This window comes from Epinephelus lanceolatus, chromosome 8 (genome assembly GCF_041903045.1).
Source record: "Epinephelus lanceolatus isolate andai-2023 chromosome 8, ASM4190304v1, whole genome shotgun sequence".
Classification (NCBI taxonomy): Eukaryota; Metazoa; Chordata; class Actinopteri; order Perciformes; family Serranidae; genus Epinephelus; species Epinephelus lanceolatus.
The window spans coordinates 35,457,563-35,481,352 of NC_135741.1; the positions used below are offsets into that span (position 1 = coordinate 35,457,563).

General features: G+C 40.5%; 1 protein-coding gene across 4 annotated transcripts in view; it reads left to right on the top strand.

Annotated features, from left to right (window-relative positions):
* The first annotated feature begins 559 nt into the window (after positions 1 to 559).
* The window catches only part of LOC117258204 (solute carrier family 41 member 3-like), a 43,585-nt gene continuing 20,354 nt past the window's right edge, over positions 560 to 23,790 (top strand). The window contains exons 1-5 of one of the 4 annotated variants that reach the window (XM_033628834.2): positions 560 to 789; positions 4,625 to 4,980; positions 19,731 to 19,838; positions 21,941 to 22,012; positions 22,276 to 22,420. In XM_033628834.2, the coding sequence (XP_033484725.2) occupies positions 4,669 to 4,980; positions 19,731 to 19,838; positions 21,941 to 22,012; positions 22,276 to 22,420 (637 nt within the window). In that variant the 5' untranslated portion in view covers positions 560 to 789; positions 4,625 to 4,668. The other 3 variants (XM_033628835.2, XM_033628836.2, XM_033628837.2) reach the window with 3 other exon arrangements.

Consider the following 23,790-nt stretch of genomic DNA (forward strand, 5'->3'; position numbering starts at 1 on the left):
CACAGACCACAAAAGTATTAACAACATCACAGTGACATAACCATTAAATGTCACAGCATGCGCAGAGTGGTGTCATATTGCAAGCAACACTGAGCTTCAGAGATCACTATGCTGTACAATGTTGCACATGCAGGTTTGTGGATGACAACAAATTAGACATGCTATAGAAAAGATTTTGAGATTCTACTTTTATATGATAATATGATTTGATTAGCTACTTGGCTACCAAACAGGAAATATCCAGACAAGTCATTTGGCTGAAATTTGACTGCAATAAAACAAAGCATACTGGAAATGAGACAAGTGTAACACTAGTTAAGACCGACGTGTGTGGATTATAAGGACGGGGCAATGAGTTATCTGTTGTGTTGTTCAGTGCATTCTTTACATGAATGAAAAAGTGTCGTCTCTGCCTGCTGCTGTCACCAGTCCACCAGAGATGGAAAGAGACAGGAGGGGGATATCGTTATCTGCCAATGCCATGTAATTCAAGACGGTGCCCTATGATGCATGCACACTAGCCCTCTCTCTCTTTCTCTCTCTCACACACACACACACACACACACATGCACACACACACACACACACACTCACTCATATACACACTGTGAGCTTAACGTACAAAAATATGCTCAAAAATGCACGGGCAAACGGAAAGCAGAACGTACACATAGCCTCAATATAGACAGACATTTACACTCCAACACACACAGCATAGCAAGCACACACACAGTTATTCTTGGGGAGCCCGCGTGCACACACTCACCCTCACAAGCTCTGAAGACAAAGGTAAGGGCGTATTAAATAATAATAATACAGAAACTTATTTCCACTGTGTGTATCATAGGCTTAACTCAGTTATCGGTAGCCCAGGAAACACTCTGTGTGCTTAGAAGTTAATGTGTGTATGTTGACTGAGCATGTGTCTTCATTATCAGCTGTGCCTGTCACAGATTTTGTTTTAAACTGCAGTCACAGAGCAATAACCATGGCTTTGCAGTGTTAGCAGAGTTAGTTGGAGATGTATTAGATTTAGCAGTGGGCCAGATATTGTTGATTTTACTCATGTTTGCTCTCAGTAATACCTGCAATTATTTCCCTGGTGGGGACACGGGTGTACCAGGGTGACCCCAGCTAAATAATCAACCATGCTTATAAGAATATAAGCATGGTCTAATTCTGTCCTTCTCATTGTATAATACAGCTATCAAAGTGTTAATATGAGCCGTATGTTGTGCTTGGTGGTCTTTGATGTGAAAAAGTTTGAGCCCCTTATTATATGAGTTGATATTATTAAATGTTTTATGAGTATTGACATGGCAGAGTGAAGCAGTGTATCCATATTTTACCACTTAAAATTAAAAACATAATACTTCATATAAGATATTTATTCACATTATGTCCTGCAGATGCTCACTTTCTCCACTAGAGGGCGGGGCTACACGTTGCCACTACTTTACTTCAGTTGTTTATCCAATCAGAAAGCGCCCAGTGTTGTACCCTTGGTAACCGGGGCAGTGATATTATGGTATGTAGACATGGCAGCCTGCAGTGGAGGCGTGCATGTCAACAGAAGACGATTGATTGATATTTTATTGTTGTGATGCGCGTCTGATGGACCTGCAGCGACATTTGGACACTTCCGGGACTCCGTCGTCGATACTGTGTGTATTAATATGTGTATTTCTAGTTTTAAGACGTGTCCTAATGTTGTTCTAGTTTCTCTGATTTCACTTGAGCGGACACATCATCAACACACCCATCACGTTAACGTGCACGGGCTGCAGTGGATGCTGAATGGGCTGCTGACAGTCAGCATGTAAGAGGAAAGCAGCTGTCAGATGACGTAATGGCATGCATCAGGTTTATGAGAGCGTCAGAGCTTAAGAGGAAAATATGAAATATAAGTATTTACAATGAGGTAACGTCTGTTTGCATGTGATATTCATCTATTTATTAAATACACTGTTACTATTTTACTACATAATGTTGGAACTGACTTTCCTACAGTTAATACTACACATTGTAGCGTTACAGGAGTATCAGTGCACACTCACTGGCCACTTTATTAGGTACACCTGGCTTCTCAGAGATTTTGGTCCATATTGACATGATAGCATCACACAGTTGCTGCAGATTCACAGAGGTCCTCTATTGGATTGAGATCTGGTGACTGTGGAGGTCATTGGAGTACAGTGAACTCATTGTCATGTTCAAGAAACCAGTTTGAGATGATTTGAGCTTTGTGACATGGTGTGTTATCCTGCTGGAAGTAGCCATCAGAAGATGGGTACACTGTGGTCATAAAGGGATGGACACGGTCAGTAACAATACTCAGGTAGACTATGGTGTTTAAACCATGCTCAGTTGATACTAAGGGGCCCAAAGTGTGCCAAGACAATATCCCCCACATCATTACACCAGCAGCAGCACCAGCCTGAACCATTGATACAAGGCAGGATTTATCCCTGCTTTCATGTTGTTTACACCAAATTCTGACCCTACCATCTGAATGTCAGTTGTTGGTTCAGAGATGGTCTTCTGCAGACCTTGGTTGTAACGAGTGGTTATTTGAGTTCCTGTTGCCTTTCTATCATCTTGAACCAGTCTGGCCATTCTCCTCTGACCTTTGCCATCAACAAGGCATTTTCACCCAGAGAACTGCTGCTCACTGGATAGTTTCTTTTTGGGACCATCCTCTATAAACCCTAGAGATGGTTGTGTGTGAAAATCCCAGTAGACCAACAACCATGCCACGTTCAAAGTCACTTAAATCACCTTTCTTCCCTATTCTGATGCTCAGTTTGAACTTCAGCAGGTTGTCTTGACCATGTCTACATGCCTAAATGCATTGAGTTGCTGCCACGTGATTGGCTGATTAGCTCTATGTGTTAACAGACAGTTGAACAGGTGTACCTAATAAAGTGGCCGGTGGGTGTGTATTATCTGTTCTGCACCACAAAAATTGAGTTTACTCAAGAAACAAAACCCTCTACGTACGTTATGGCACAAATTTATTTACTGAAAGTGAGTAAATGCCAACAAACACAGTGTTTCTATTAGCCACCTTTGTTTCTAATTACCTGTTGATGCTTGTAAAAGTGTAAGGATGCATGTTATCATTTGCATTTGAACACTTCTAAAATGGTGTGGCAGAAATGAGCTTCTTGTAATTTGTGTAAACACAGCATACTTCTCCTTAAAGAATTAAACAAGGGAGGGTGGCTCTTTGTACTTAAGGGCTTGTTCTTTATTTATCAAAGGAGTGGGTTACTATTTTTGGTAATAACTGTACATGCCATACATACAGGAGTGCAGAATTTGTTGTTGTTGTTGTTTTTACAGGACATGGTCAGAGTAAATGGTTTATTTTTGATGAAATTTTAAACAAGACATGTAGGATAACATGATTTTGATGAAATGTTGCTATTTTATGCTTCTGTTTTTACAGTTTCTGGCGATGATAAATGCTGTAAGTTTGGGGATTTTTAAAGGAAAAATGCCTTTCAAGCCTGCTGATGGGTTTAGGGGTTCTGGGGGTATCTAAAATAAATACAAAATATAACCATTTATAGTTGTATGTCCCCCACTTGAGACAAATTTAAAAAAAAAAAACACAAGTCCCTCCCAAGTGCTTAAGAAATCTTTTGACATGCTTCCCCTGCTTTGTACCATTGTTCCCCCCTCATAAAAGAGGAACAGTCTCTTAGTGAAAACTGAGTCAAGGAAATTGTGAAACACTGTAATTCAATGAAGCAGTAATGTAGACAACAGGATAATTAGATCTACCCGTGGGAAGCTCACAATGCATACTGTATATTGAGAACCAGTGACACCACAAATTTTTTGAAAATGGAAATGGACGAGAATGGATCTCCTACTGCATGTTGGAGCTAATAAACGGAAAGGCTGGATCATAGATGATTACATAACTTTCTCAGCTTTCATTTGTGCTCCATTTAACCTCTCAAATATGGAGCCCTGAAACTGACAAATGAAATGAAAACATACAGTTGAAAATATAACTAAATAAATCAATTAATAATACAGTCAGGTCAATCATTTACATGGATGTAGAAGTTTATGCTTTTTCTTCAACCTCCAGTTGATAGAAATAAATAAAAACTTAGCCTATTTGACCTTACTCTTGTATTTATCTATTAATCTATTCCCTTTTTTTAACATATGTGTTTAACATTGATAGAGCTGTCAAGAGGAGTGTGTGGCTAGCTAACGTTAGGTTTCCTGAAAACACTTGTAGCTAAACACACTGAGCATCCGCACTTTTAGCTAGCTACCTAGCTGAAGCTAACTTTCATTATAAAACAACAGTGTAATGTAATGTTAATTATCTACATACAGCAGACTGCTGAAGCTTCACTGTAGTCTTGTAACAGTAACGTTAGCTAAAGGGTTTTTAAAGGAAGGCTAATGCTAGCTCCGTACACTGCGGCTAGGTCACTATGTAAACAGAGTAAAATAACAAGACATTTATGGCATGTGTGGCTGTCCTCTGTTGCTCTTTCTGAAGTTTCTACCATTTTTTCCCTCGTTAAAGTTTTTTTGGGGGGTGGCGTGTTTCCTCCTAACCCACCAAATGTCCCATTTTATTCTGTATCCCCAGATTAAACCAACACTGCCCCACTCGTCACAGCCACCTCCGCCATCATGCCCGGTGAGGATAAACCACCGCAACAGACCCGCCAGAGGAAAAAGAACAAAAAATCCCGCTCCAAGGGGAAGAGCCCGGGTGGGAGTCCAAGCGCCCATCTGGGGAGCTCTATAGACGGCCAAGATGACCTCATCTTACCCCCAGTGCTCCAGCCTCCTCCTAAAAAGCCGGCGGAGGAGAAGCCAAAAGTGCCTGTGGCCAAAATGGAGGAGGAGTCAGCCATTGCTATCTGTCTTCAGGTGCTTTTTCCCTACCTGCTGGCTGGGATGGGCATGGTGCTGGCCGGCATGGTGCTGGACGATGTACAGGTGAGTGCACGACCATGAGGCTGGTTTTGGAACAGTGAACTGACAGTATGCACATTACACCCGAATGGTGGCAGCTTGATGTGTTGGTATTTGTCTTTAATAACGTGTGTCAAAGTTGTTACAGTATTCATTTTGAACCAGTAATAAAGCATAGTTCAGTGTTCTTGTATTGTGTTTAACTTCCATTGATAAATTGCTAGTTTATTGACATTATGTGTCCATTTTTTGGTCAGTTCAATTTTGTTGCCTCTTTATTTCCGGCCTCTATCAAAGACAGCACAAGTCAAAGGTCTCTGTTCTGATCCGTTGACATAGCCTATCATACATTTCTCCAAGTCTAAAACAACTGAGGTAGTCATATGTCCTGATGCCACCACATCCACCACAGATATTGGATTAAAAATACAGTTTTTGGTGCAAAGTTAGCTACAGCATGCTTTTAAACTAGCTTATTTTGTGTTTTAGCAGTAGCTTGATGTCTTATCATGAAAAAATCTCCAAAGCCATCATCTCATCGGTATGGTGACGTTATGTGAAGCAGATTCTTAAAAATAGCTTTTGTAGTAATAAGCTTGTTAGACATTGTCTAGGTGGTGGAAAATTAGAGGGATCATATTTATATCCATATATATGGATTTACATGCTTTTTTTTTTTTTTTTTTTTTTTTGCATGTCTACTGATTTTGTTTAAACCCGATATTTCTGCACAGATACAAATGAAGACTAGGCTGCACTGATATTATTAGTGTTATACTTTTTGTAGAATTAGATTCCAGTTGTGGCTGCAGAGGATTGTTTCCAACTTGAGTGATCCAAACATTTCCAATAACTCCAGAGCTCTGTCCAAAAGACAAAAAGCATATAAAGAAAAAGAAAAGATAGATGATTTCCAAAATTCATAACATTTTATATCTAATGAAATATTCTGCTTTAATCCATATTTATCAGTGTTAAGCCTTTCAAAAATAACATTTTTACCTCAGTCAAAAATTGTTGGCTCTCCTGCATGCTGCACTCAAGTGGAGCCAAGCAGCTGTATTAACAGGGCAGTCTAGCAGCAGTCTAACAGGAAACTAAATTACATTTATATAACCACAAAAACAAAAAATCTGCTCTAGTACTGTTGTAGCAAATTGCCAAAGTCATAACAAAAAAAGATTACGTTATATATCTTTTTTTATTTTAACCTCTAGAGATTAGAAATCTCTTTCTCAGAGTGTCCTGGCCAAGACAGGCAGTAACATAAGTTACAGACAGACAACATACAACAAAAATACAAAATAAAGATATACAGCTCTAAAGCAAGCAAAAAGTACGTTAATATATAAATGAACCATAAAAATGGGGCGACTACATATAATTATAAAGACTGGCTAATATACACCCTGACATTGACATTGACATTTGTTTGGTGCTCAGTGCTCTATCAAGATGTCATCTATTTAAACCAGGGGTCAGCAACCTTTGCTATTAAGAGAGCCATTATTGGCCAAAAAAAGAAAAGAAAAAATCTGTCTGGAGCCACAAAACATATTTTAATAAAGGTAACAGCCTATTAAATCTAAATTAGCCCATCAACATTAAGAAGTGGTCCAAATGAGCATCCATTAATGTGATTTACCACAAGGGAGCTACTCTGTTGGGGCTGTTTAAGTCTTTGGGCTCTAGTTTCCCGGCGCAGCGCAGGGTGGCAAACCCTGCGCAGAGCTAGTTTCGAGCAGCGCAACCCGAGGTGTGCCCTGTTTGGTAGTTTGGCAGACCGAGGTGCGCTGAGATGGGTGTGGCGACGCAGCAGGGGGAGGTGTCGACAGATCCAGCTTGGCGCAGTGACAGTTTCGTGCCAAAACGCTTCGCCGAAGGTGCGCTAAAAGCTCACCAGCTGAAACCACGTCTACTGTCAGCCGGTGTAAGCCGAAGTTTGGCTGACTGGCGGACAGTGTGCACACGTCACCAAAACCTCACAGGCAGGTTTCCAGAATATCAGGCACATTAATAATGCAATAAATACCCACAGGAACCACTATTCAATGCAACTATCTGCAATCAGCACATAAATGTATCTCTATATCGACTGTCCCGTCACATCTGATGTCAGATCAAAGGGGATTGGCACTGTTTGGCACGTTTGGCACACGTAACGGAAACCCAACCTGATTTGATTAACACAGCTGCAAACTAATGAGTTCACATCCCTCTCAGCCAACCACAAACAGCCACAGCATCAGATAGGGAGTATATATTCAGCATCTGTTATAAGGATAGACCGATACATCGGCTGGCCAATATATTGGGCGGATATTTGAGTTTTTTACTTGTATCGGCATCGGCCGATACGTGCGTGGGTTCGCGGATTTATTTTTCCCTGGCACTTTTTTTCATTTGAAAGTATGTGGTTAAGTTGAACAAAGCTGTTGAATCCTACTGTGTACAGTAGTTGTTGTTTTGTTTATGCTTCAGCTTAAATATTTGTTTATTTTATAAAGACATTACTGGAAGATTTAAGAGCACTGAACTCTTTTTTTTATTTGAATGTATAATAATAATAATAATATTCTACCTGTTCTACATCAACTTTCCATCTTGTTTTAGTATTTTTTACTGTTCAATAAATGTTTCTTATTTTAAACTTGAGACCTGTAATATTTGTTATCATTGTGTCATTTTTTTGATGTAAATTGAGGGAGCAAAAGCAGCATCGGCCCCAAATATTGGCTCAAGAAAATCGGCAGTCCATAATCGGTCATCGGCTAAGGGTGATGGAAAAAAATCGGTATCGGCATCGGCCCTAAAAAATCCATATCGGTCTATCCCTAATCTGTTACATAAGTCCTTCATGCTATATGTTAGTTTGTAAAATATTATAAAATATTTGCTAAAATGCAGACCCAAGTTGGTCACAGGCAGCAGATGTCGAGACACATTTCCACTTCAAGTGGCAGAAAGACAACATATTGCTGATGAGTGCCTCAATGCTGCTGGGAAACACACAATAAGATGGATGGACTATAAAGGTAAACAAGGCAATGTGGATTAAGTGTTATTTGAGAAATTGGCTCTCACAAGAATGCCTGGCTTTCAGTCACAATAGGAGGTAGAAACATTTGTAGTGGGTAATATCCATATTTTTGAAAAATGTTTTTTCAAGTGGGACATTTAAAAAAACACCTTTGCTGCTGTTAAAGCTCAGACAGCCCTCTCCATTGGTGTGTGGTCCCCTTGTGTCTTTATCCTCTGCCAGGCGTCCTGAGCATCTGGGCTGCAGCCAGCTGGGCCGAGGGAAATCAGACACACTGCTGTCTGCTTTACCTCTTTTCTCCCTCTCTGTCCTCCACTGATAGACACACATGGCTTATCTCCTTCGCTCCGTCTACTGCTCATCAGTATTTCTTACACTCTCTCATCTACAGTATCTGTTACTCTCCTGCGTCTGATGGAGGACAGTTAGTCATGAGTTCTGTCTGGCTGCTGTATCTCAAAGCTCAGGGGACGCAGCAAGACATTAAGAGGAGCCTATCTGAATGGAAAGGACATAAAGACGAGCTCTTCACTGTCAGCAATTAGGACTGTTACTGTAGCCTGTGGTGGTTGTGGATCATGTCTAAATAGCTACTTCCTGTTGTCATAGCTTCAACTTAAATCCCACATGTTGCATCCTACATCCTATATCCGCCAGTGTTTTTTTTTTTTTTTTTTGCCAGTTTTTGACCCTCGTGGTTTGCCATTGCTTTCCGAGTTATGGCTCACTCAGCTTTACCGAGCTTGGACATGCATTACACAATTATGTGCATAGATTTCTGACACCTCCTTAACATGACTTGAAATGGACACTGGGGCTCCTTCCCGAACTACTAAACTCTTAATCATCATCACAGCGGAATATCCCACCCATGGGCTTGTAGTGGATTTAAACCTAAACGTGACCATAGTTGGTCAGCCTCCCAGAAGCCTGGGCGTTATGCTGAGAATGTTGTGACAAATAATTATTATGCCAAACTGTTACAACACAGACCAGGAGTGTAGGAGGGCCAGAGACTATGTTCATTACATTTAATTTAATGCGTACAAGTGATAAAGGAGAAGGCTGTGTAGGTGAGAGAAGGAGGAATAAAATACCATTCGGCACATCCATGGTGGTGACATGCAGCTCCTCTTGTGTAAAATCAGATGATATGGCCATTTGTTTCGAATGAACAGCTAATGTGTGAAGATTAACTGCTAATATCAGTTTCACTGGAACACTGGCGCTCTGCCCGCTGTTTAAATGCTTGGTATGGAGGTTCCATTTAGCACTTTTCAATTAGTATTACCAGCTAGCTTATAATCATAAACAAACAAACTTGCAATTTATGATCTCTTGGATTGTTAGCAGATAAAATACACCATTTCATAAAAATTTGAATAGCATGAAATTGGAAAAGCTGTACCAAAGACAGCTGTACCAAGCCCAGCTAACACGAGGTACGCCGGCAGACACCTGTCTAAGCAGTCCCTGGTCAGTCCTTTGTTGGCATGCTGCTCAGAATCCAAATTGAATCCTTCAGTGGAGATGAATTTAAATGAAATAAATGTCATGGAGAAGAGGCTTTTGGAGTTTATGTGTCAAATTATTGCCTTCATTTCGCCTTGTTTACTTCAATCATTAACCTGGATTTGTCTGTTTGATCCATCAAAGGCATGAAGATAGATATTCACATCACAGCTGTAGCTGCAGTTTTTGGAGCGCTCCACTGATTTTGCAGTTTGTTTGGTGTCTTTTTACAGTTTGAAATGAAGTTTGCTCATCGTGAGTAGTACTAGGTTGTCTTTGAGTAGCATTGTGGGAAATGTAGAGTCCAACGTTTTGACACATATTAGGGACCAAAGACCATGTCTTGGCCTGCGCTACTTTGATTTTGACTGTTCTTTTTCTGACCTGTCTCCTGTGACTCTACGGAAATACTAGTGGTCGAGTACCCTGGTTATTCTGGGAGAAAAAATGTGTGATACATTTATATGAGCTAATGAGGCTAATACGATACACTGAGAGGTAGAGAAATGGACAGTTTTTTACCTGAGGTAAATATTTTTTAGAATAAACTCCATCTTTATGCATTGATTTGATAAGCACATACACGCTTTGGAGTGAATTTCTTTTCAAATGGAGATTATTCCATTTTTATAGTTTAAAGTAGGGGTTGGAATCACCAGGATCCACGATACAAGATATTCATGATACATTCTGCTATTTTAAATTTGTTGCGATATGCTGATATATGATAAACTGCAATATATTGCAATTTATTACCTTTTTTCAACTGTAAATGACGTCCCTAAAGGAAAACTTTGTCAACATCTGTCTTATCTAATAATACAAAGTTTTCAGTCTTTGTTCGTCTCACTTAAGCCATGTTTTTGCAGCAGCAAAATGTATCCAGTGGACTGAAAAAGCAAATAATTCTATTATTCTAGTAGTCTACCCAAAGTTTAATTTGTATTTGTAAAACTGATAATTTATGTAATTTATGTATGCTGACTTTAGACCAGGATCAATGGGGCAGTTGCTCTCTGCTGCCTCTAAATGCAGTACGGCAACAACAGATCTGACCACAACTCATGTTAAGACCTACACGCCTATGGGGGCACAGATGGACACAAGTGTTACTTACACAATGTGGGCGCTGGCCATGAAAATGAAAACCTGGTCAGTCTAAAACTTCCAATGACAGTTGTGGTCCTCTGTGATTTGCGCCGGGTGTATGGTAGGGCCAATATGAGTGAAGAAAAAAAAACTAGGAGGCACCTTTTCTAGTAAAATGGAACTCAAATTAATGACTTCATGACAGTAAAAAACAAGAACCATCACCTCCATTCAAAAGATAAAGGGACTGCATTGTGGAAGCACTTTTGCATAAAAGAGAAGGTAGTGAAGAGAAAAGAGATGCGTAGATTCTTGTGACCTAAAAAGTACTCTAAAATCAGTATTGTAGTCCAGAGGGGCTTCATGAAAGCAGGGCAATGTTTTAGTCACAGGACATGTTTTCTTGGTCTTACATGTAATGTTACAGAGCGAGGGCATACAGTACTGAGGCCTAAGACAGGATCACAGGGCAAACATGCAAATATAGCAGTTGGACCCGAGCCAGAGATGGATGGAATCAACGGAGAGAAAGAATGAGTCACGATGTGGAGAGAGAGATTAGAAAAAGTGAGATGAGAGAGAGAGAAACGCAGCGATGCCGGCCGACGTAGAAGGAGGGATGTCACATGGAAAGAGGGAGATAGGATGAGAGGCAGACACGCAGCAAGAAATAGAGGGAGAGAGGGGAAGCGGTAAGCCGGTTGTTTCCCTCATGAGTTTGCATGTCGGGCAGCGCAGACAGCCCTGCCTCTTTCTTTGCTACGTCACAGCAGAGCAGAGCAGAGCGGAGGGAGCAGGACTACCCTGATGCTGACAGGAGGAAAGGAGCACTCCAGCTTTCCAGAAGCCGGCTGCTGCATCTTGTCAGTGGACCCCTTGGATCTCTTATTGACATTAACGGAGCTCGTCGTGTTTTCCTCTTCACCCTTATCGTGAGTCTGCCAAAAGAAAGGAGCTGGATTGACAAAGACATAAATGAACCTTGCTGCTTCTAACTCTTGAGACCTTTTGGACTATTCTTCATCTTCTTCCAGCTGTCAATCATTCAGCTGTCACTGTGACATTGTTGTCATTTTCATGATACAGCTGTGCCTTTACTCTGGAGGTCAAGTGAATTTCATACTGGATCAGATGGATTTAGGACTACATCCAACAATAACTTAACTCCATCCAAAAGACTTTGAACTACATCAAATGGATTCTGGAGTTGATCAGAGAAACTGGACTTAATCAGGACTCCTTGAAATCTGAACTCTCAATTGTTGGGTTCATTCTCTTTAACCTGTGCTTGGATGTCAAAGCCGTCTCACTAACTTAAAAAGGCAGGTTGGCTGAAGACAGACTTTGACTGCAGATTAGGAGTATCTGTGCTCGTAGAGGAACATCATGACCTATGAGTAAGAAATGGTGTTAATGATTATGTTCCCCAGTGGTGCTGACAAGTGGATACCTCATCACTGCTGACTCACCACTGGGCCAAAGATGCCACACTCCATTGCCCCCACGTCAGAATTAAAGCCTTTTACTTTGGTTTCGTCTGGGGAAAGAGATAATAAATCAGAACAAACGGAAAATTGACATTGATTGATTTTCACTCCTGAACATCTGAAGACATGGCAGTGGCTGATTACCTTTTTGCCAATTTTCCTCAGAGGTAAAAAGGGTTAATATAAGCTAATTGTTTTACTTGTTCATTGTCAAGAAAGACTGAAGAAAAGACATTTCTTTGTAATCCTTTGAGAGCAGATCCCTGCTCTCTGTTCTTTTAAACATTTGCCCTTGCCTTTTTTTGAACCAAGGACAACAACATTGATTGGTTTCTTCTTCAGCACTCTGCCGGCTCACTTATTAGGACAGGTGAAACTCAAAATGCCTTTAGTTGGACATCAGAAGCTGATTTTTCCTTCATGCTTGGATTGCAGTTTCACTTAACCATGAGATAACTATACGTTGAGCTAGGTGCTTGAGTAACCCTCGTTCAACATGGTGGTGACTCGTCTGGAGCTGGAGCTATGCTACCAGGGCAAGAAGTTACGTGGCGTGACATGGAAATTGACTCGATCAGAACATGGCTTCCTGCCAGAGAGCTCCTGGCTCATTGCTGTCCAGGTTATTGTGCCGTTCCTGGTGTCAGGACTCGGGATGGTCTCCGCTGGTATTGTTATGGACCTTATACAAGTATGAAAATCTAAGAAAAACCATTTATGGATTTTTTTTTTGAGAGATTGATTGATAGATGAATGAGTAGGGCTGAGTACCATCTGAAATGTCTCGATACTGGTGCTAATACAATAACTGAGTTTTTGATTTTTTTTGTCATTAAACAAGAGAAACCAAAGTTCTAAAATGTTAAACGCTGTCACAAACCTATCACCAGACAAAAACATAGATGTTGGACAATCCTGGAAAATCGTGGATTACATTGAGTAATTACACAAGTACAGTAGACCCACTGTACAAGAATTTTGGCAAAAAAAAAAAAAAAGTTAAAAAAAAAAATTGTTTCTGACTCAGTCTAATCAAAGTAGGGAAGAAGAGAATGAATCTAAGAAAGTGTTTGGTCCCTGACAGTTTTTAATACTCTGTATTATGGACACATTTCAGTTGGTAAAGTCAGTGTGGACCTTCCCAGCTTTATGGATGGATGGTTGAGTGGTTGGATGGACTGACTTCACATCATCGTCTATCATAGTGGCATGGATGAATGAATAATGTAATGAGATGGGTGGTGGTGGTGCACATACTGTATATAGGCTGAATCACTGTGACGTCAAGAGAACAACAAAGCCACTTCTGGGTATACAACTGACGATTGAATTGAATTGAGGAGGTATGTGAAATCTCAACTTAGATGATTTGTTTTGAATATATAGAGGTGGTTGTGATCCTGTCACAATGAAAAAAAGTGCCTTAACATTAGGGGTGGGAATCTTTGGGCACCTCACAATTCGATTACGATTCAGGGACTACGATTCGATTATAAAACGATTATTGATGCATCTTTAATTTATGTATATTGATGCACTTTTTCACAACACACATTTCTTTTTGTCTCACTGAATAAAATTGAAAAATGGAAATGCTTGGCAAACTGTAAAGTTACAACTTCGTTGTACGGAACCAAAGGTAACAACAGGTATCTTAAATCACAAGATAAAATGCGCAGTTAGAGTAACGAATGATTCGGTGGCGACAGACGTCCACGCATCACATGTAACTGCGTTCCTACCTACCTGCCTTCAACAGTGAGGCCATGACTTCTGTTTTGGTTTGATGGTAGAGTGTCGGTGAAATAGCGTCGGGATGGGATGGTGTATCTGGGCTCCAGTGTATGCAGCGGTGCTCGAAATCCCTGATTTTCCACGACAGAATAAGGACGCAAATCCTTGGCAATAAATGCCACGATGGCCTTTGTAATTCGCTTCGCCTTTTCAGATGAGGGTGGCAGCTTTCTAATTGCTTCCTCGATTGTTCTCTGGACGGTAGCGCCACTAGTTGCCGCAGCAACAACAGCCTGCCGTCTCCCTGACTCCTCCGTCAGGTGGAATCGAGTTACATGGCTTCTCATGTTTGTTGTGTTGCCAAAGTATTTTATTTTAGCACGACACAGCTTACATATAACGTGGCTCTTGTCCAGTTCGCTTCCGCTGTCAACGATGTAGAAGCCGAAGTATTTCCACACATCTGCTTTTAAATTAGAAGAAGCTGTTCAGCTCTCACGGCGAGGTGGGTAGCGGTCAGCCATGTTTGTTTTCTTCTGTGCGCGTGTCGGCATGTCTGCTCCAGGTGCGCATCCCACAGTGTCCCGGAGATGACACGTACCGCGCTTCTTAGTTCCGCATTATTTAGAACCTTTTGTATTACTCTAATTAACAGATTTAAATAATCGAAATTTGGACGTTTGTGAATCGATTCAGATTCATCCACGTCTGAATCGCGATGCATCTAAGAATCGGAATTTCCCCCACCTCTACTTAACATACTGCTGATTATTCTTAAATACAGTCTTCAGCCTGCTAGCATTACCAGCATCAACTAAACAAACCTTCTGGCCTGCTGTACACTTCGGCAGAGATTCAGAGACACTGTACAGCAGCTGGCCATGATTGGCTGTTGCTCGTAGTGTGAACATAGCATAATACTTTTTATACCACAGACAGTGATTGTTAAATCACAGTGTCTCTTTTTCAACTGGCTAACATCCAACACCACACACAGTTGAGCTTGTTGCATTTGATGTAGTTCGAAAGTGTGGCTATATTACACACCACTCCCTTTATATTACAAGGGTGCTGAACCAGGTACTCTATTGGTTTTGATATCACTTTAAAGGGACCTGATATTAGTACTGGTATAATTTTCATGGAGGCCACTCCTTTCGGCCGACACAAGCAGAGGGCCAAATTTCCCCCCCTTTTCAACACTCCAGATCTGTCTTTTAGCGTGTTCACTCTTTGCAGATGGAGATATGAAAAACCTGAACCCTGTATACGACAAGACATAACCATTTTCTCTTGATATCCCAGTACATTTTTGCCTCTGTTTGCTCAACTCCTTTAAATTGTATGTTGACATAGGGGTTTTTGACTCTGAAGTTATTATTAACAAACATTGTGATTTGGTCGATGCTCTTTTTACAGCGTAAACAGACAGCTGTAGACAGTTAAATGCGACATTTATGTGGCAAGAATGGATTGACAGTAGAGTGAGAGGCAGAGATTGACTGCCTGGGTAAGAATGGTCTCAGCTGTCATCGTTTTCATATCCACATGTATAAATTAGGGTCAGACTGACATTGGCCTTTTATTAAATATTGAATATTTGCCAGTCAGTCTCACCACCTTCTTTACGACTGGGCTAGGTCTTTGGTCGTGTGTGAGTTTTTCAGACAGTTTTTCTTAGTGGAGAGAAAAGAATGGTTGATGGCTTAACTGGTGGACTGAATCATTTTGGAATGATTGCACAGATGGAGAGAAGATGGAGAGCAATGTTCCCTTACAAACAAACAGATAAATGAATGGATGGATAGATGCAGCTGGATAGAGGCAGCAACTGCATGCACTGTAGTTTTACCAGTTCTGAGTTCCTCTTGACAATGCTGCTTTCTGCTCGACAGATTGAACCTTGTGTAACATCCACCTTTCTGAGCTTTCCAAATCAGATTTAGATGTGGGGAGGGTGGGGGAGCCTTGGGATAAAAGTGGACAGTTAATTTAATAAGTGGTTCGGGGATGAAAGAACAGAGGCCAGAGAGAGGGCATAGAAACTTTGATATCTCACATAGAAGAAACAGAGATTCTGTATAACAGAGAAAACCATAAAAAAGCCACGCTGTTCGCAGTATTTCTTACATTTGTGTTAGCCTAAGCCAAGTGCACATTTTAATGTCACATTTAGATGTGTCTGGTGACGATAAGTATTAATATCAGTAATTATGATGACAGTAACATTACAAATGATATAAACATAGGGTTTTTTTCCCCTCATGAGAGATCTAGAGTAGCATGGTTCTTAGTTTTCTTGGCTTCTTGCCCATCACACACAAGCAGCAGAAGCAGCAGCAGCAGTATTACAGCAGAAGTGGGCCATGTCCCAAGATAGCCTCCCAACACGACAGCCATCAGCTAGACCTATCAGTCCAGAACCTGAGAACAATGTGTATAAATAGATGCACACACTCATGCTCGCACAAAAAAGCACACCTCTGCCGTTCACTGTTCTCTTATTCATCCTTCTGTAGCCTTGTTGAGCCCCTTTAAAAACTCACCACCTCTCCTCCCTAGTTACTGTTATATAAACAATTCAGGTGGAAGAAATTATCTTATTGGTTAGGTAAAACGTTGGTGGGTGGGGCTAAAGCACAAGATTATGATAGATAATTGGTAAGGAAGGAGCTCATCGGAATATTAAAAGTGATATAAACAACATTAGATAAATACATTTTGTCTCTTCTTGAACTTGGCATCATGGATTAGCTAACTAGTACTGTATATGTACTTAGCTGTACATTTGCTTTTCTTTCATTGTGCTTCACTGTATGGTATCTGTATGAGGAGCCAAAGTCCTAACACCACCTCCAGGTTAGCTGCTCTCACTCTGTGTAGTTTCTAACTGAGTTTATTTGATCCTTCTTCCTGAACACATGAAACATGTCCTGGGGGGTTCTATCCATACTCTTGTAGAGAATGTCTCTTCAAGATTTTGCTGGCCTGTTTTGGGGGATTGTTGCAGCCTAAAATATCTAAGTTCACAACAGCTTTTCTAAAAAATTGCAGTCTATGTCGCAGTGTTTTGCCCCAGGCATTATGTTTTTGGATTCTCTGTCCGTTCCTCCAATTCTTGTGAATGCCATAGCTCAAGAACACCTTGAGGGAATTTTAAGTTCATTTCAAAATTTTAAATTTGGCACAAACATCCACTTGGACTGAAGGTGCACTGATTAGATTTTGGTGGTCATACATCAAAGGTTAGGTTCACTTTAGCCTCATTTCTCTCATTCTTGTGAACGTGATATTTCAAGAACACTTTAAGTTTTTTTCAAATTTGGCACAAACATTCACTTGCACTCATTGATGAACTGATGAAATTTTGTTGGTCAAAGGTTAAGACCTTGCATCCAATTCATTCTGGTGAAATCAATATCTCAAAAACACCTGGAGGTAATTTCTCTAAATTTGGCACAAACATTCACTTGGACTGAACAATAAACTGATGAGAATTTGGTGGTCGATTGTCACTGTGACCTTGTATCCGTCTCACTCTCATGAATGTAATAACTCAAGATGGCCTTGAGGGAGCTTTCTCAAATTTGGCACAGATGTCCACTTGGACTGAAGATGCACTGATTAGATTTTTGTGGTCATATATCAAAGGTTAGGTTCACTTTAACCTCATCTCTCTCTCATTCTTGTGAACGCGATATTTCAAGAACACTTTAAGGTTTTTTCAAATTTGACACAAACGTTCACTTGCACTCATTGATGAACTGATTACATACAAGGTTAAGACCTTGCATCCAACTCAATCTGGTGAAATCAATATCTCAAAAACATGCAGAGTTAATTTCTCTAAATTTGGCACAAACATTGACTTCACAGAATTTGGTGGTCGAATGTCACTGTGACCCTGCATCCGTCTAACTCTCATGAATGTAATAACTCAGGACAGCCTTGAGAGAGCTTTCTCAAATTTGGCACAAATGTCCACTTGGACTCAAGAATGAATGGGTTAGAATTTGGTAGTAAAAGGTGAAAGGCCAAGGACACTGTGACCTCACAAATCATATTTTTGGCCATAACTCAAGAATTCATATGCTAATTGTGACAAAATTTCACATAGAGAAGATGTGTGTGAAGCATCCATGTTTTTCGGCACAGACATCTTTGTAATCTTGACTGGCTCGCGGTGGCGTACAGCCGCAAAGCAGTAACTCTAGTTATGCAATGAAATTGCTGCAGCCAGTGAAATAAAGCAAAAATAGTCACAGGTTTTTTTTGTATAATTCTTTAAAATTAAAGGCAACTGGTTCCAGTGAGATTAAAATTGCTCTGTTATGACATTGTGATTTATACAACACTGTCATTACTGCTAACTACACATATGTAATCTAACTGAGCTGGATTCTTTCAGCACATGCAGCAGATGTGGCTGCTACAGTTTCTGTCATGGTGTTTTTGTTGTCCACAGGTTTCAGTCATTCTCCATGTGTGGTTTGCGGTAGAAAAGTGATAGTCCATTGATGACTTTCCTTTGTGTTCCAACATCATGTTGCACACAGTGTAGAACACTTCACCCTGCTTTTGTGCAGATCGTCAACAAATTGCCTCGTACCACCTTTAGCAGTAATTTTTTGTTGGTAATTGTGAGACTTTCAAGTTGCACATGCATGTATATTCACAACCAGAAACACCAAAGTAAGTTTGGTGACATGCAGCAGACTAGGATGATTGGTCAAATTTGCCGAAAAGTTGCAGTGATTGGACAGCATTGCAAGGTTGCGAAGAATTCATAGGATTGATTAAATGTGCGTTAATTGTTCCGATGGCAACATGGCAATATTGAGGAGGGACTAAGATAAATGTGTATCCTCTACAGCTCCCGTTAATATTTGGTAGCCCTGCAGTGAGTTTACTAATGTCATTTTAAATTGGTTTCTGGTAGCTGGCTTCAGCTGCTCTGCTTCCTTTACTGTTTCTTTACTCTAAAGGCTACCTGCTGCAGATTAATAATGTCAAGTTCATACAAGGACACATTTGCTGAAAAAACTCAGCACTGTATGTGTTTTGGATTCTACAGTGTGCACAGGCTCACTGGCCAGTGAGTACAAAGTTTGCACACTAACCCTACAAATAATTGATCATGTCTAGTTACTGTGTGCTGCCTTTTAGAAAAGCTGGCCGTGGTTAGTGACCTGTGTTTATATGAAACTAAATATTCAAGTATGTTTTTGTGTGGGTCTGTTTCTGTCATTGCACCGCCTGCAAAATATTTCATAATTCATTACGCCCATTTAAGTCGAAGTGAATCACTGATGATATTTGTGCTTCCAGGACATTACTTTCCCCTGAGACATGTTTTGATAGCAAAACTTCATATCTGACACTTTTTCCTTCTTTTTTCGTATTTCCTTCCACCATTTCCGGCCTGCTCCGTCAGTTTCTCCTCTCATCTTTAATTCCCTCCCTCCCCGCCTGCCCCTGCTCCACATCACTCTGCTCTTGGCAGCTGTGCTGTTCTTTTATATGTGCATCTATTTAAAGATCTAAACCGTCTTGGACCTGCCAACTGGAGTTGTAGTCAGAAAATATGAGGCAGACTCTGTGAACTGTACGTCTTCTAAACCCACTGAACCTCTGCAGTATGGCGTGGCGTCAGATGATGCTCAGAGACATGGAAACAGGAAAAGTAGGCTACTGGGTTAGTCTAGAATATGTGATGTGCTTATTTAACAGCATACGGGACAAGATCCAGAGGGCCCATCTGTGGAGGTGAAGATGACATTAATGGGTTTTTAATTGGGGGGGGGTTGTGTTGGGTTTTTTTAGAACTGTAATTTTGTGAGTGTTTATTTGTGTGCAATACTTTGTAAGTGAGTAAGATTTGTAAGATTTAATTTCCAATGTCTGTGTTTCAGCACTGGGAGGTGTTCAAGGTGATAACTGAGGTGTTCATCCTTGTGCCTGCACTGGTTGGACTCAAAGGAAACCTGGAGATGACCCTGGCTGCTCGCCTCTCCACTGCTGTAAGACGGGCTAGGTGTTAAATATTTTAAGTCCTCATGCAGTATGATTTTTGATTCAGAACTTGAACTTTCTTCAGGCCCTATAGGCTACATATATATTATTATTTTAGAGAACACTGTGACTCCTCCCTACAAGTCAGTCTCACCACCATACAACTTCTCATGCACAGCTGATTCAGTACAAAATCACACTCAGAGTGATCATATGAAAACAATATGGTGTGTTTGTCTCTCAGCTCAGTCTGAGCTGAAAGTAGGTGCACTTTGTAGGTTATATTGCTACAAGCAGAGTGCATGCATAGTGGACTAATCTGAGTCAACTCTTAATGGTTTCTTGAAGTACAATTAGGCATTATCATGTAATGCAACATGCTAAATTATTCAGAATGATATTAGATCTTGTTTTAGTAGTTGGTCCTGTGCAGATGGCACAGCACTATTGCAGTTGTTTACAACCTGGGTCCCATTTTCACAGTTCTCGTAGTGCTTACTGTAATGATGATGACATTTTACAGACAAGAAATGAAACAAAAAGGCAAGAAACACAAGACAGCTTTTTACAGTATAATCATGTTTTACATGTAGGGTATAAAAAATATATTCACTGGGTTCCTATACCCAACTGATACTGTATGTAGGTACAAGGGATGAAATCAGGAGGTAAGGGTAAAACAACCTTGTGTTTCATGGCAACTTAAAAATCTGTTGTATTTTTGTATTTTATAGTGCCTACTTAATAAATATAGGGTACAGTGATTTCATTACTGTGGCAAGACAGGACAAATTAGTAAAATGAGGTAATTGTGCTTATACTGGAGTACTTGGTGATATGTTGCTGTAGAATTAAACACACATAACAAATATAGCTATAAAATAGTTATTTTGTAAAATTTGTAGTTTGCCATTGTAAAATGACACATAGGCTGGTCCTCCGTCTGTATCCTGTAATTATTTTATGTGTTCTAGGTAAATAAAAAAGCACTTACTGTGTCATTTGTTACAAGGTCCCTCACAGATACAAATATGTACTGCCCTATTTCTTGCACTTCTTCCCTTGTACCCCAGAAGGTATCCAATTCCATTGGTAACCCTTGAAAATAAAAACATTACACTATAATTTGTGGGCTGTAACTTGAAGCTTTGCCGAAACCCCAGGTTGTAAAAACCATAAAGTAAAATGAAAATGCCTTTACCTGATGGAGTTTTTTAGTGGGACCCAATTGGTTATTTACTCATTTACTCCTACCTTGGACTTAATAGGGAATGAGAACCACAGAGCATTCTGGTGCAGCGCTGCCATCTTAGAAGGATAAGTGTCCGCAGCTTTGGTAGCTGCTTGTCTAATCAAATCAATGTCTATATTAGTGCATGCAGCCAATATATAGAGAAGCTCTCAACAGATGTGAAAGAATGAAATATTAAAAAATTGATGCTAGATAATGATATCAATCCTTACAGACCTTGATAGCTTGCCACCCATTGATGTCCCTGATACCTGTCTAGTGTTTGGTGTTAGCACCCACTCAGCAAGTAAGAAACTTAAAATCTTTGGAGGCCCTTGTCCAATTTACAGACAGAGGGGTACAGACCTTCAGATTTACAAGCCTAATCCCAACTAAGCTAATAGTGAGTTAATAGTTAAGATAGCTAAGGTTATGTTAACTGAATGCTAACAAAACCTTGGCTAATCATGTATAATTAGTCTGTCGGTATCTAGCAAAATTAAACACATAATATTAACCTATCTTTGGGTCTGACTTTACACCAAATATACTTAATTTGGTTTTTGAATCTCATTCAGCGAGTTGTGTTTTGTGTTAGTTCAACAGTTCTTTTGACACTTACAATAAACAGCCAGGGGATGGCAATCTTCCCCTTATCCTGTTAAAATGGCCGACCCGCTGCTGATGACAACAAAATCCCATTCCCTATTGTCTACTTGTCTGCCTCTTTGGAATAAGGGGAAAAAAACGGCCTATATTAATCCACACACTGACGTGTAATTGTAATACTTAATTTTGTCAAAAAAAACTAAATGATTGAATTGCCTTTTCCCTCACATTCTCATTAAAGTGACTGGATGTGTCTCCATGTGTTTGTAGGCCAACACAGGCCAAATGGACGACCCTGATAGACAGTGGACCATGGTGTGCAGCAACCTGGCACTGATACAGGTAACATACTCACCATATACCCACATAGGTTACTGTGGTCACCAGTTTAGGCAAAAGAGGAATCACAATAACCACTGAGATACTTTCTTTAGATGCATGTGGATGATTATCTGTTTAGTTAAGAAGATATTCAGCAGTTTGACCTATAATAAAAATGTCTGCTAGTTGTAGCCCCATCTAAATGTCACTGCACTGTGTGTCATGTTCATTGTTGTACTCCAGTCGAATCCTTTAATAATATCTGGTTTCCTCCTTTTCTGCAGGTTCAGGCAACAGTGGTGGGCTTCCTCGCAGCATTGGCAGCCGTGTGCTTAGGGTCATTTTCTAGAGGGGGTGTCGAACTGGACCAGGCAGCTGTTCTCTGTGCGAGCAGCATCACCACTGCCTTTTTAGCTGCTCTCTCCTTAGGTCAGTAACAAAGGAGGCTTTCATTGTTTTGAAGTTGAATCAGTCTGCTACAGTATTTTGATTGTTTTGGCTCAATTTTCACAACCAAGTTTTAGTTTGTGAAATGCAACACTCCAAAATTTGGCTACAAACATTCCACATAGCACATAGAATTAAAAGCTGTATCGAATTAGGTAATACATCATGCAGAAAGCTTTATTAGAAGATAAACACACATTCACGTTGTACCAAAAATACACATAATGCTTCCATTTATTTCCTTCAGAGTCTTCACTACATTATACTATATGAGTCTGGACAGGCATGGATGTAAACTGCAAGTTGACTGTTTGGCAGAGGCATATAGCCACAAGGCAATACTTCTAGTTTTACATTTAAAGTTGAAAGTGAGCCAAAGCAATTACAGTATACTATAGTAGTGACCCTGCTATGAACAGGCATTATTCATGTTCTGAGTTCATCAGAAACTGCACAAAGAAAAAATGTGTGTAATGATGCAGTGATGATCCAGGGGCACCATTGCAGCAAACACATGGCAGAAAATGGTTGGCAAACAAACAGGTGGCAGGGTGCTCAGAAACAACCGAGATTGGTGTATACACTCACGGACCATTTCATTAGGTACACCTAGCTAGTACCAGGTTGGACCCCTTTTGCCTTCAGAACTGCCTTAATTCTTGGTGGCACAGATTCAACAAGGTGCTGAAACATTCCTCAGAGATTTTGGTCCATATCGACATGATAGCATCGCACAGTTGCTGCAGATTTGTCGGCTGCACATCCATGATGCGAATCTCCTGTTTCACCACATCCCAAACCTTTGGGATGTGGTGGAACAGATTGTGGACTGTGGAGGCCATAGTTTCAGATGATTTGAGCTTTGTGACATGGTGCGTTATCCTGCTGGAGGTAACCATCAGAAGATGGGTACACTGTGGTCATAAAGGGATCACGGTCAATTGGTTGATGCACAGTTGATACTAAGGGGCCCAAAGTGTGCAAACAAAATATCTCCCACACCATTACACCACCACCAGCAGCCTGAACCGTTGATACAAGGCAGGCTGGATCCATGCTTTCATGTTGTTTACACCAAATTCTGATCCTACCAACTGAATGTCGCAGCAGAAATCAAGACTCATCAGACCAGGCAACGTTTTTCCAATCTTCTATTGTCCAGTTTTGGTGAGCCTGTGTGCCTGTGCCTCTGTTTTCTGTTCTTAGCTGATGGAAGTGGCACCTGGTGTGATCTTCTGCTGCTGTAGCCCATCTGCTTCAAGGTTCCACGTGTTGTTCTTTCAGAGATGGTCTTCTGCAGACCTTGGTTGTAACAAGCAGTTATTTGAGTTACTGTTGCCTTTCTATCATCT